The following is a 14,202-nucleotide window of genomic DNA, read 5'->3' as shown; positions in this document are numbered from 1 at the left end:
TTGGGGGCGGGCACAGCGCGCCTCAACCGCGGCACATATCCGTCTGCGGAGCCGCCGGCCGCTACCTCCGCCGTGGCGCTGTCGTCGTTAATCTTGACAGGCGCGCGCTAGCTGCAGCGCGCCATATTTGGCCGTCTGCTGCTGTGCAGCAACGGTTTTTATGTTCTGATTTCTTGCTTCGGAAAGAAGAGGTTTGGATTCTTTAATGAGTTCAGCCGTGGTTGCAGTAGCTGTACACCCAAGGAAGCGTGTAACTAATGAGAAGGCGTCGGAGAGAAAGAGTGGTTATCCATTAAATAAACGACCAGACAGCGTGCGAATGTAAATTGCCGTCACCACTATTTATCCATTATTCTCGCTCTTAAAAGGCCAATATGATGAGTCAGCCGGCTGTCAGGTGTTCAGAAAAAAAAAAAAGCAGGCGATAGATTAAGAGGGAGAACAAATAACGAGAAAGCGTACAAATGGAGGGATCTCATGACACTTTCAGCGTTAGCTGTATGTGTGAGGATTTGTGGAAGGAAAAATGCGTTCCAGGGGTTCAGTTCAAAACTTCAGGCACTGCGATTGGTCTCCCATCGGTCAAGTGACCGATAAGAACGGATCGTGTAACTTTCCTTTGCATTGAAATCTTTTTGTTCAGACGACAACCACGAAATGTTCGGGGGTGTATAAGTACTAATAACAGCTTGCGTTGTACGACAACGCATAAATTAAGTGCAAAGAAAGAATGAAAGAAATGAAGGATGGACATTTATTTGCACAGCCAGTGTCTGGCCACATGTTCTTGAGAGTGATGTTCAAAAGCATTCCCTAAAGAGGACGGTGAAAGCGGGTGTTGGCCCATAAAGTGCTCTTTAAGCCAAGACGGACAACTCTGGACCTCCATATCATTTATACTGCGAGAAACTGAGCGACTGAGAGTCGCAGCGACTTTCAATTTCGCCCAGTAAAGGCATGGCCTCTGAGACATGTGCAGACAAAATCCAGTCTTACAGCGATCCTAGAAGATTGCACAGAGATAAAAATAGGAGCCTGCTTGGGCATTTAGAAAGTGGGCTTGGTTAGATGGAAATGAACGAGCCCCGTTCTGCGTCAGCCACTGTGGGAGTCTGTCAAAAATGAGAAAAAGAATATGAACAAACGCGAACAAACTGTACACGAAACCAAACGCTTTGAGCGTGCTTTCGACGCGCCTTTTACTGCGCTCGCATTCCACGTGGAAGGAAGGCTGCCAAAAAGTTTTCATTTACTACTGGTTCAAAAGACTGACTTCTGCATTGCGGTCTCTGCTTTGAATTATGCTTCGGTGAAGCTGTGGAAGCACTGAAACCGCCACTCTATCAATCTTTCAACTCAGGGAGAAAGCACAATTGGTAGCTGCATGCACAGATGAAGAAATCCGTGCGAAATATATTCGTAACTGCTACCGCTTTGAAGTAGCCGGCCTGGCTTCTGTATAGGGCCAAGTCTCTTTTCTCTTGATTAAAAGTGGAATGGGCGCATTTCTCTTCTCTGAGATATTCATTGACTTCTTTTTCCCGTAGCGAGTCTCGCCCATGCATTTTAAGGAAAAAAAAAAGCGTTTTCGCATAATGCGCATCGCCGCTTTGCCAGCGAAGCTTATGGAGAATAAACCTCATTTTGGAATCTTGATATTCCAGCGAGCTACGGAAACGAAAACGATGGAGGCAACACCAGAAATGTAGAGAACAGTGTGGGTTAAAGAACGAGTAGGAATTTATAGTACGAAATCTGAAATCAAGAGTAGGAAATGGACTTGGGAAAGACACGTATTGCGCAGAGCAGGTAACTAAGTTTTTGTTTGTTTATATTTGCTTTATTTTACCCCAGCTGTACAGCCGGATAATGTACTAAGCGCGAAAAGCATTGCACAAAGTGCGGCAAGGGAAGCGGGACAAAAGCCATAATTTTGTGGCTTGACAGGCCCCAACCTCCAATAAAAACCGACAGCAGGAATCAATAGATATCAGCAACAGAATAATACGCAATGGCGACAAGCAAAAATTAAATATAGTCATATAGTTTCTGTAAATCACACAGAAAAGCAGCAGTTGCGCTCACATGGGAACATCGCATTGACGAAGTGTTTCTTTTATCAGGGAGTATGGGAGTAATTAAGCAGATCTGCTACTGCGCGTAGGGAATTTTTCTGATACTGACGAACTTTTGAAGAGATTTCTTTGTTGTGTTTATATATATTAAATGGCAATAACGCAACCGAAAGTCTGCAAGTGCATTGTAGAGTAAGCGCTTTTGATGTGTTTTGTAGCAATTGTCGACAGCTTCTCAGCATACCTAAAACTCCAAAAACTTTAGTGCGCTAGTAATAATCATGGCGGTTGCATAGCATAAGCTCGTGGAAGAAAATACCAAGTTAATGAACAGCAGAAGAAAATTCAATTAAAGAATGCTTTAAATGCAAGACGTTGGGGACGAGGTTACGTGGTGTTGATTTCTGGCGAAAGAGGGCAGCTTCGGTTTTCGTGTAATTGATTTTTGACGACTTTTTCGAATCACCGTGAATATAACTTACAAAGTGAGAATTGGGTGTTTGGTTTGCTACTTTCACGAGGTCGTCTTCATCAGTTCCCGTGAAAAACCGACTCGTGTCATATTCGTAAGTTTTGTAATTGGCTGAACTATTAATGTTTTCAATCTCATTGATATACACAATTTAAAACAGGGGCCCTAAAATACTGTCTTGAGGTTCACCAGATTTACTCAAATTGCCGTTCAATTGGCTGCAATGCCATGAACATCATAGCAAGATAATTATTCCCGGAGTGTATTATGATTTAGCCTATCGAAGTCCTTCGGAACATCAACCGTGGTTATTCGTGGCTTGTGTCAGAGGCGATAAAATGGATGCCAAACGGAAGAAAACGCAGCTGGATTCAGAACAGTTCCGAACTTTCAGGGATGGTAGGAAAGGGAGGATGGAGATATTAAAGAATTTATAATAAGAATAGGATATATAGGATATTAGGAAATTTGATAATAGGAATGGGATATAAAGGATATTAGGAAATTTGATAATAGGAATAGGATATATAGGACATTAGGAAATTTCGTAGAAGGAATATGGTATATAGGATATTAGGAAATTTGATAACAGGAATAGGATATATAGGATATTTGGAATAGGCGTTATCAGGAATAGGATAGGGTTTTCGGAGCTGGCGCAGAGCAGAGGTATAAAAAGCAATTGGAGACAGATGGGAGACGACCCCTGTTATACAATGGGCGCCGCTCGACTGATGGTGATGATGGTGTTGGTTATGATGATGATGATGATGATCATCATCATCATGTTTTATTCTGCCAGGGAAGCCGGAATAGAAGTGAAACACCGACCGATTAGAACGGGGAAGTAGACGACCTCCACTTGTTGCTGTTCCCACTATCGCATTTGCAACGCATAACCATGTGAACTGTAACTTTTTAAAGAACAGTCAATTCATTACAGTTTTGTGCCAACCAGATGTGGCGCAATGTATAAAACGAATGGTATTCGCAAAGCGTCATGCACCCAAAGCAACAGTAGCGACCTCTGGCCGATGCTTTACGACGTGGTTCCGCCAGAATTCCTCCTCGCCTAGGCAAAAACTCGCTCTTTTCTATGGAGTCTCCGACAGGCAACATGGCGGCTCCCTGAACAAGCAGGCTTACTCGTACACCATATTTGATCTCAGGGCTATAGCGTAGCTGATAAGCTATATCTAGTGCCGGCTCCTGTGTCTCAAGCGAAGCTGTTAAATGAAAAAAGGTGATACAAAAGAAAGAATAAGTGAAAGAGTCGATCGTTACGAAATAGGGTCCAAAACACCGCACTTCACAACCGCTCCCTTACAGCCGGAGCTGGAGCGAACAGGTTTCCATCACGTTATTCACATTCTTTTTCCCCTCAGCTTCCTTCCCATTATTACGGCCCGGGCTCCCAAGGGGTTCGTCCCTTATTTATTCTGGGACACCTGCGCCGCTCATTCTTCTCTTCACGCCCCCCCCCCCCCCGCCCTCCTCCCCCGGATATGCAATTCCGCGCCGACATATACGAGCAGCCGCGGAATGTTCGATTCGATCCTCAGGCGCGGTGGGCCGGCAGCCGTGGGCCGTTCACGTCCAATGTGGTTTCTGATGAAAAAAAAAAGAAAATAAGAAGACAAGCGGCTCGTTGCACCGAGAGCCCAGCGTTGTGGCTGGGAGGACGGCGGTAGCGTTTTCGCGCCGTGCTCAGGTGGCTAGCTGGCGGGCTCGGCCGGCATACAGGCGAGCATCGATTTGCACCAGCGGGCGCGCGCTATGCGTTACAATAATCGGGAGAAGAGCTGCAGAACGCGTTGGTGCAGCTTGCCGTCCCGTGTGATGCTGGCCGAACATTTCCCTCCTTTTCCTCCTCCTCCTCCTCCTCCTCCGTTTCCGCCTTTTAGAGTGTAATTCTTTCCCCGGTGTTTTTCACGTGTTCTCTCTCTCTCTCTCTTTCAGCCTTGATGCCCTGCTTACTTTCGCAGAGCCGACGAGCTGGCCCCGCAGGTCCCGTTCTGAAATTAGGAGCACGCGTGGATGCGATGCTCGCGCTACTTTCTTTTTTTTTCTTTTCGCCTTTCGGGCCCTTTCGCTCTCTCCGTTAACTGGGCTGAGATGTATGAGCGGCGCGTTGGATGCAGAGGCCGCCGCATAACAAAGGCTTTGTTGCTGTGTCTTCGCCGGAATCTATGAATGCGGAGCGGCCCTGTTTGCGGAACTCGGGTTCTTTTTCTTCGCTCGTTTGAAGCCCGGCCGTCTTGCTTCGCATAGCCATGAGCGAGCGAGGACTCTGTGAAGAGGCTTCTGGGATCACTGATCCGAATGAGCCCGGCGTAATGGAAAAGGAGTTTTGTGGGTGCCGCGGCGTTACTTTACCGCCTTCGGATTTTGAGTAATAATGCGACTGCCGCAAAATGCGCTTCGCTTTTACCCCTGCTTTTTAACTTATTGATCCAATGTCTTTTTTTTTTTTTACAGCACTTTCTGAGCCGTGAACATGCTACATTTCGCGGTTACATCTATTTTAGTGCGTTTAAGAGATTTCTTTCTTTTGGGGATTGGAGAGGGGGGGGGGGGGGGGGGGGCTTACGTCCGATACAGTTGTATTTGTGAGTTTTTGTTTTTTCTTCTTTGTGCCCTGTTGGTATACCGTTATAGTTTATTCGCAGTTCTTATAAACACATGCCGTAAAATTCAATAAACTTCCTAAAGAACATGCAGGGAAAGTTAAACTTACATTCTGTGAGAGAAACAAGAGCCCTTTTGCAGAAGTGCCCCCTCGGAAATAATAATAACAATTGGTTTTTTGGGGAAAGGAAATGGCGCAGTATCTGTCTCATATATCGTTGGACACCTGAACCGCGCCGTAAGGGAAGGGTAAAGGAGGATATAGGATAGGAAAACTTTTAATATCCAACAGAAAGAGGGTAGCCAGAGGGCTACCCGCCTAGACGACGGCCGAAAGGTCTTGACTCTCGGCGGCGGCTTCGGCCAGTCGGACGAGTTGTAACTGAGTCGCCGGTTCGGAGCTCAGTAGTAAGGTCTCCCATTGATCTTTTGTGTTAATACCTCGTCCCTCCCGGGGAGCATGAGGACATTCCCATGGTATGTGGTCCAAGGTGGCCCTAAGTTCGCAGTTCGCGCATTTTTCTGAAAATTGCCCTGGGTACATAAGACTCCAGAGGGCCGGGTTTGGAAATGTGTAAGTTTGTAACCGGCGCCAGTTGATGGCTTGGTATCTGGACAAGGATCTATCCGCTGGAGGAAGTCTAGCTCGTTGCAAACGATAGTGTTGTGTAATTTCTCTGTAGGTCACCATGCGATCTCTGTAAAGGAGGGAGTGAAAGGAGAAAGGAAGAGAGAGGTGCCGTAGTGGAGGGCTCCGGAATAATTTCGACCACCTGGGGATCTTTAACGTGCACTGACCTCGGAAAACGAGTTTTTAATCTCCTGGTTAACTCGCTAGATCGAGCGTCAGGCCTAGTCTGACAGCCGTCCTTGGTTTCAGCCTCGAAGCGATGCATTTAAATTTTGGTTCTACAGAGCCTCTGATTTATCCGCATACAGCCGTGCAGTTGCAGCGTCACCGATATTGTCTTGAGTTATTTTGTTTTGGTTGTTGTACGATTAGCTATAGGCAGTGTCATATGTTAGCTGAGATCGGCAACGAGGCGATCAGTGCTGCGCATAAAATCAGCGGTAAACAATGACGTAGTTGACCAACACAAGATCACCGCGGCTTTCCAACACTTCGGTAAAATCAAGGTTACACAGATCTGCACTGAGACGGCTGTTTCCCCGCTATATTACTTCACACCTGCTCGATTTATGGCTAATTTCACCAACACTTTCGTTTTCTATTCAGTAGCTATCCATACGGCGTCAAAACATTGCCCACGAATAAAAAAAACAAATTGAAGATTGAACATGCAGTGTTCAAGTAGCGCTTTCCTCAACGCCTCTCCTCGAAACCTGTAAGCCGAGTATTTCATTTTGCCTTTTTTTAAATGCAGTAAAGGGAGGAATGAGAAAGAAACAAAAAAAAGAACAGAGAAATTTACGAAAAAATTCAAGAAAAATTTGTAAGCTAATATTTGCAGCGCCTCCGTCCGGATTTCGAGGAAGTATTCGAAGCTCTCTTCTCTTTATTTCGCTGTTTTTCTTCGCTTTGAGATTGAGTGCCTTTAATATTACGCGGAATTTCGCGCCGCGGAACGCGTCTTCTAGACGTTCCTCGCACGAATTCCTTGCGCGTTCGTTTGTTTTTGTTTTTTGTGTGTTCGTCTCCTTCGCTGCATTCCCCGACACGGCCGAATATGGGACGTTTGTGATCGTGCCGGGGGCTGAAAAGCAATTAGTTCTCGTCGCGCACTGACGGAGACCCCCTCTATTTTAAACCAGCGCGTGCACGCCCAATCTCTCGCTAATTCGCTCGCTCGCTCGTTCAGCCGCGAACTATTGGCAGCCAATTTTTATTCTTCCCCGTCCCCTGATCGCGAAAGTAACTCGGCTCGTTTTTTTTTTGCCCTTTTTTTCAATCCGTAAAGAAGCCGTATATGTTTCGCGTTCTCCATTTGCAGAGCTGCAGAGTGACGGGAAATGAGCTGCATCGGGTGTGTCGTCTTCCTTTCATATCATTCCCTCTGTTTGTTTTTCCCTTTTTTTTTATCTCTATACTGCCTTTTTCGCATTGGCGGCTGCGTCGCGTCATTGCTGTCCCCTTAGTGATAACTTCTCCTGAGTGCATCCTTAGGGTCCTGGACACCATTTGCTCAGGTCCTCTACCCCCCCCCCCCCCCCCCCCCCCCCCCCCACTCGACGCACCGCCTTTCCCCTTGGAAGGTGTCGCTCGCGTCTGATTAAAGTTCTAGTAGCGGTCCATCAGCGGAGACGCTCAATCTCAACCGCGACGGGCGAAGAACCTCATTTCTTTTACATCAGTCGACGACGAAGACGAAGTCTGTGCGGTGGTGAAGCCACTTTTTTTTTCTTCTACTTCAACTTCGTCCTTGCTCCAGTGCGGAGCCAGGGTTCAAGATGAGCCTCACGGCTTGCGGATCTGCTCCTGGACGCTGGCCTTATTACTTTTGCTGAATGTTTTCATTATGTGTTGAGTAATTCTCGGTTCTGTTCTACCGTTTTTTTTTTCACGTGGCCCGGGCACGGAGCTATCTTCATATATTCGTAAACAGCTTGTTACACCAGCAGGTTGTAGTTGCGACGTATTTTTTGTAATGTGTTTAATATAAGTGAATAAGAAAATCGGCTTAATTAATCGTGTGAATCAGTCGATGGTGTGTACCTAGAAAGGAGCAGAAAAAGAAGCTCTGAGTAAAGCAAATACAGAGAGAATGAATAATGAGACAGAACACTGCAACTACGCCCAAAATGATAAGAAATGATGAAGGTTAATAAAAGAAGAGGAATAACAGGAAAGGGGGAGAAATGGACACACGAAGGAGAAGATGACAGGATGGATTCAGTGTTGCCGTATATAGCTCGTCCTCTTGAAAGAGTGCAGTCCTTGTTACTGCGATTTTCTTTGCCGGGGAGGGTTGGAAGCAGTCACTGCTGACCAAGACATCGCAAAAACATGTTCAGGTGACAGGTTCTATCGCCCTTCTGTAGCGTTTTGCATTCTGCCTTCTTTCGGCCTTCCTGTGTATGGAAAATAGCCGCTTCGTGTTATGCTTCACTGAAACACTCGTGGTTACTGCATGCTTTTTTAATGAAGACTCTTTCGATCATTTATTTACACAATAATCATCTCGTTTTCCCGGTTTTTTCACTGCGTGTTATTTCTTTATCAGAAGGGTCTTTTGTAAACATTCGCATCTTTTTTTGTTTCTTCGATGGTAATGACAAAAATAGAAGTTCACTTTGTTTTAGGAAATAATATCTGCAAGGAGGGAGATCTCTTCCACACTGCTCTGTCAACCTCAATTTTATTTTTCTTTATTCGGTGCCCTGTATGCGGGAAAGAAGTTGTTATGCTACACTTCTGCAAACATTCCACACATCGGCGAAAGCTTGAAAAGGTCCCCTGGATACTACGGACAGACGCTCACCATCAGGCGGCGAACTTGTGACTTCGGCCGGAAAGGTGTTCCACAAAGATGTGCAGTGCTCTATTTACTTCACTTCCTCAAGGCGAATATTAGTCGGGTACAGTGTGCAGTCTTTCTTACATGCGTATATATAATGGTGAAAAACAGCGCAAACTGGACGAAACACAAAATAACAAGGAAGATTATGCACGCACTTTTTGTTTGTTGCAAAAGACGAAGGACCATTGTACAACAAATTAACTGAACCTAAACAGGAGTCTGAACTAGTTCGTGCAGATTCATAGACGTGAAAAACGGCGTAAACTGTGTCTATACACGGTTCAGAGATTTGTAAACAAACATTGGTGCTCATGATGATACTATCCCCAAAGCGCTTCCGGTATCAATGTCGCGGCAAATTTACGCAAAGAATTGATATCTATGCTCTTTCCGCCTCCATTGTATCGCTCTCTCTACTCTAATTGTATTGGTCCTAACCTAATGACCTTATTGAACGTAATGCTAAGCCTGTCGTCGCCCCCCCCACATATTTCGGCCAGATGGTGACCAGCTGAAAGACAGTTACGAAGACAGTGACTATCAACCGGACTTATTCCCGTTATTGATGCCTTGTCTTTTCTTGCCGCCGTTTTAGTTAAGCTGTGTTAAGACGTGCGTTTTATTTGTGTGGTGTGGTGTTTCCATTTAACTTGCTCGGCTACTTGCTGATTACTTTGTAAACAATATGTATGGCTCTTTCCAGCGTATAAATGCATGTAATAAATACCACGCTGAAAAAAAGTGGTTTTGTGGCTTATGGGTTACATTCTCGGCTCGCAGGCTGAAAGTCCTGGGTGCATGCCCCGCGCCATCGGAAGAAATTTTATTTTAAAGCGAAAACTTTACTATGCCAGCCAGCGAGCCATTTCGGCTCGTCGCGCACTTCAGCCGTATGCCGTATGCCGTGGCCGACGAGCGACCTTGAGCCGCCGTTGCCTAGCAACGCCGCAGCCGCGCTCCAACAGATGGCGTCGCCGTCGCCGCTCGCTCCACCAGATGTGCTTAAGAGACGCCAGAAGAACGCGCCGCACGACTCGAGAAGCGTCGTAACGAAGATGCGGCTAGAAGAAGTCGTGTCATGTCCCGGAGTGACTCTTCAACTGCGGAAGAGACCGGTTTGAGTTCTCGAGATCGTCGGAATGAGACGCTGCGTAGACGACGTGCCGAGGAAACGGAGCTTTCGCAATTCAACTAGGGTTAACCAGAGCTAAACCACAGGCAATTTTTTTGATACCACGGTGACGTCATCTGGAATTTTTTGCTACCACTGATACGGTCAACGACGACAACGGCGGGTTTCGGTGCCGACGAGCGATATAATGCTTACGCATTAGTAAATAGCTGGGGTGCGGGAAAGGAGGAGTTGAAGGAGCCAGTTATGTTGTATATTTCGGGTCGACTTATATTCGTGTAAACACGGTATACACAAACGTTTCTCCATGTTTTTTTACCTGTCGCTGATTAGTGCCTACCCTCTCTTCGTTTGCGCAGGCTATTCGACTGCAGAAAGAAAGGAGCGAGCACGAGTACCGACTCCGGCTTCGAGATGTGGTGAGTGGTTCTCGGCTCTTGTTTGCGCTTCCAAGCGCCTTGGCGCTGTTTTGCAAATTGAAAGGGCAATCATCGCTTTGCGTGCCCAACGGTGATTGCAAACCAGAACTTTCCGCGTGCGCGAAACGCTGCGCGCCTCTTCTCGCGGCCGTGCGCAACCTATTAAATGGTCAGGCACGCGAGCCCGTTGCGTGTTTTACAATAAAGAGTGTCTGCGCGTTTTAAATTTAAGTCGGGTGCTTAATGTGCCAGTGCCTGTACCCCCGTAATGTATGTGATGAACTTGCGTGTTGAATGATTTCTACGGCCCGGCCTGCATGCACTGAAACGTTTGCAAGCGCTCGTACGGTAAGGTGACATACAAACTTTTTTGACAAACTGGACTACCGCAGCGATTGCAACAGGACCATGGTCACTTGTCTGGCGCTGATCACGTGATGACACTGACGGTCACGTGATAGTGTACGCTGCCGCGTGACCGGATGTGGATGCGCTCTGAATCCGCCGGGGAGGGCTCCATATAACAGTGTTCGCTCTCGAAATAGGTGCCAGGTAACGCTAAACATATTATGCAGGCCATGCTGAAGTGTCGGTGCTCATCCACCGAGACGGTGCGCTTTCAACTCAAAGCTGTCAAGAGGATGAGTCGGTTCAGCATGTAATCGTGCGTACATGAAGTTCACGAAGGGAAACATAATAATAATAATAATAATAATAATAATAATAATAATAATAATAATAATAATAATTGGTTTTGGGGGGAAAGGAAATGGCGCAGTATCTGTCTCATATATCGTTGGACACCTGAACCGCGCCGTAAGGGAAGGGATAAAGGAGGGAGTGAAAGAAGAAAGGAAGAAGAGGTGCTGTAGTGGAGGGCTCCGGAATAATTTCGACCACCTGGGGATCTTTAACGTGCACTGACATCGCACAGCACATGGGCGCCTTAGCGTTTTTCCTCCATAAAAACGCAGCCGCCGCGGTCGGGTTCGAACCCGGGAACTCCGGATCAGTAGTCGAGCGCCCTAACCACTGAGCCACCGCGGCGGGGGAAACATAATGCACGTAGCCGAAAAACTACAGAATCATGTCAAAAGGTTTTTCTTTTTCTTACTATAGTACTGTAGTTTATTCTGTTGTACAATTCTGCAGTCTGTAGTTTTTCAGTACTCATCTGTAGTAGCTACACAAAATTCTTTTGCTACCACAGAGATTTCTGTTGTTACTACAAGCTCATGGTTAAAAACATCGCAGGAAATTTTGGTTGTTTTTTCTGACTGGGATTATACTTATCTTGAGTTTTCTAAGTACAGCTTCCACTCCTGCTATAGCTCGAGTGCTCCTTCTCAGCTTAGATGCTCTGGCTTCTACCGACGCAGTGAAAAGGTGACGATGAAAGGCCATGAGACTGCGTGAACGTTAAACAAAATGTGTCCAAGGAGTATTAGAAGTTATCGATGCATTAAGACGCTCAAAAAAGCATGGGCTACCTTAAACTGCTCCGTTACATCCGGGGTTTAGCAGCTCCAGCAAACGCTACGTGCGGGCAACTAAAAATGTAATGCCCACGTCTTCACAAGACGTAGAAAAGCCTTGTTTCGTTCGTATAAGACAGCCTGTTGCGACGGCAAAAGCAAGCGATTATCGTTTTTGCTTTGTACGAACGAGCTACTCCACAAGTGAGCAAAGTAACAGGCCTTCAGGGCGAAGGATAGAAAAAAGGCCTAGCCAGCAGCACGCAGATCGTAAGAAAACGACGTTTATTTTTTGTTTGTCTGTATGCAGGTTGATTGATGATTGCGTTGTCGTCTCCTTGCCCGTCATCTGTCTTTATGGGGACGTATCGTACGGGCCATATAAGGCGTAGACGAAGCGTAAAAAGGAAAAAAAAAGACGAAAGGTGTACAAAACGGTCGGCAAAGTTTCGCATGGTGACTCGTTTTTTTTTGTTTTATTTTTTACCCTGGCAAGCTTTTGTCGTGTGAGAAATCGCGATATTTGACGTGAAGCTGGCCTTTCGCAAGTAGCAGCAGTTATTGTTCCCAGCCTATCAGAGAGTACGCTGACCTTAGCCAGGGCCAGCGACATCAAGCGTGCGGTAATTTCTGAATAGTTTGTTATCTTTATTTCGATTAATCTTTATTGTTTTTAAATTTATTTTCATTACCGTTTCGGTAACGCCGAATAAAGTAATCTATGATGCTGCTCGAAAGGAAACTACAGCAAGGTTATTTTACAGGACCACACGCAGAAAATGAAAACACTGAAGTCTCAAAACGTTGCCGAGATTTGAAGTTAATTTCTCGAATGTCCTCCAGCGAGTCACACTACGGGATAAAGAGTTTGTGGAAGACCTGCTAGCCACTTCGCGACCGGTGCGAGAAGTTTCCAGCCCCGGTCTCGGGGCCCCTCTTTTGCTGGTGGCATTCTAGAAGCAAACTATACAGGGTTTGTCACCGAAGATTTTACATAATTTTTAAAAATAGGCTTTTTGCGTTAGAAGAGCGCTTTTTTCGGCATTGCATTGCCAGTAGTGTAGTAAATCAGAATACAGTTAAGACGTGCTCAATGGCAGGCTCCTTAATTATTGATAGGCGTGTAGCCCAGCGTAACTAATATTCATATCAGTTTTTAGAATTTCGAAAAAACGGTTATCCTCGGTGCTGTGGCCCAAGAAATTTCGGCTAGATCGCGCAAAAATACGCGCTCTTCCGAGAAGCTTACAGGCAAAGCAACCTCTCTAGCGCACGCAACACGTTGATATATCCAAAATTTGTTGGGCCAAAGCGCCGACGGGGACCGCGTTCTTGAAATTCTAAAACCTGATATGGATATCATTTACGATGGTCTACACGCCTTTTTAATAATTAAGGAGCCTAACATTAAAGGTTCACTATTCGATATTAGTTAACCAGCCTGCTAGTTAGCACATCTTAGCTGTATTCTTATGTACTACACCACTGACAATACTATATCGAAAAACGCACTCTTTTATTATTCCGGAGCCCTCCACTACGGCACCTATTCTTCCTTTCTTCTTTCACTCCCTCCTTTATCCCTTCCCTTACGGCGCGGTTCAGGTGTCCAAAGATATATGAGACAGATACTGCGCCATTTCCTTTCCCCCCCCCCCCCCCCAAAAAAAAAACAATTAGTATTAACTAAAAAAACCCGTTTTTGAATGTTTTGCAAAGCCTTAGGTGAAACAGCGCTGAAAGCAAGCCACCTCTCGTCCTGCCACCTCACAGCGGCGACAGTGTCCCGGGAGTCTCTCCTGGTTCCTCATTGTGGACACTAGTAGACATGTATAAATGTGCATGACTCAGGGTCACGTGACGGTGCGATTAACGGTTCGCTGCTGACGTGTGCAATTTTCTTGGCGCTGTGCGCAGGAGGAGCGTCTCAAGGAGCAGGAAGCCCAGCTAACCCAGCTGCAGAAAGAGCTGGATGACCGCTGCGAAATCAGCGCCGACCTGGTGAGTCGCACGCTTACCATTTCTCGCTCAGTTCGCTCTGGTTTACTTACTCACCACGCGCATTTTCATGCCACTAGGCTTCTGTGCCTTCTGGCGAAAGCTTAACCCGACTCAGAGAACTTGCGACCTGTGTGGATAGTGAATAGTTCGTCGAGGCAGTTAACAGTTGGGAGAGTTGTTTTGTAGCTATTTTCTCAGAACCACTGTTTCTTCTTCAACTAGATTCTATCGCGTAAAGAGATATCGACTCTGTATTCTGAAATACTATGCAGAATACAGCGATTACAGAATACAGAGCAGTGAGGACGTAATTCTCTACTGTGTACGGGAATACAGAATCGAAAGTCAAAATATCATAGTATAGAGAGCAGAGACCAGATATTGCTTCTGTATGAGAAGGTATTCTGTTTTTTTTTTTGTCTCACAAAGGCCGTTTGATGATGTGAAAGATGTGGCGTGATCAGGTGTTCAAGGAAATAATTGATGAACCTTTATTCGCGCTTCTGAACTGTTCGTGATTA

General features: G+C 46.0%; 1 protein-coding gene across 6 annotated transcripts in view; it reads left to right on the top strand.

Moving 5' to 3' along the window:
- Rbp (RIMS binding protein) overlaps positions 1-14,202 on the top strand; it is a 401,872-nt gene that overhangs the window by 263,723 nt on the left and 123,947 nt on the right. For all 6 annotated transcript variants that reach the window (XM_077653608.1, XM_077653610.1, XM_077653611.1 and 3 more), the window contains 2 exons: positions 10,146-10,205; positions 13,598-13,681. In XM_077653608.1, coding sequence (XP_077509734.1) covers positions 10,146-10,205; positions 13,598-13,681 — 144 coding nt within the window. The remainder of the gene's footprint in view (positions 1-10,145; positions 10,206-13,597; positions 13,682-14,202) is intronic.

This window comes from Amblyomma americanum, chromosome 2 (assembly GCF_052857255.1).
Source record: "Amblyomma americanum isolate KBUSLIRL-KWMA chromosome 2, ASM5285725v1, whole genome shotgun sequence".
Taxonomy (NCBI): Eukaryota; Metazoa; Arthropoda; class Arachnida; order Ixodida; family Ixodidae; genus Amblyomma; species Amblyomma americanum.
This window is presented reverse-complemented; position numbering and strand designations above follow the sequence as displayed.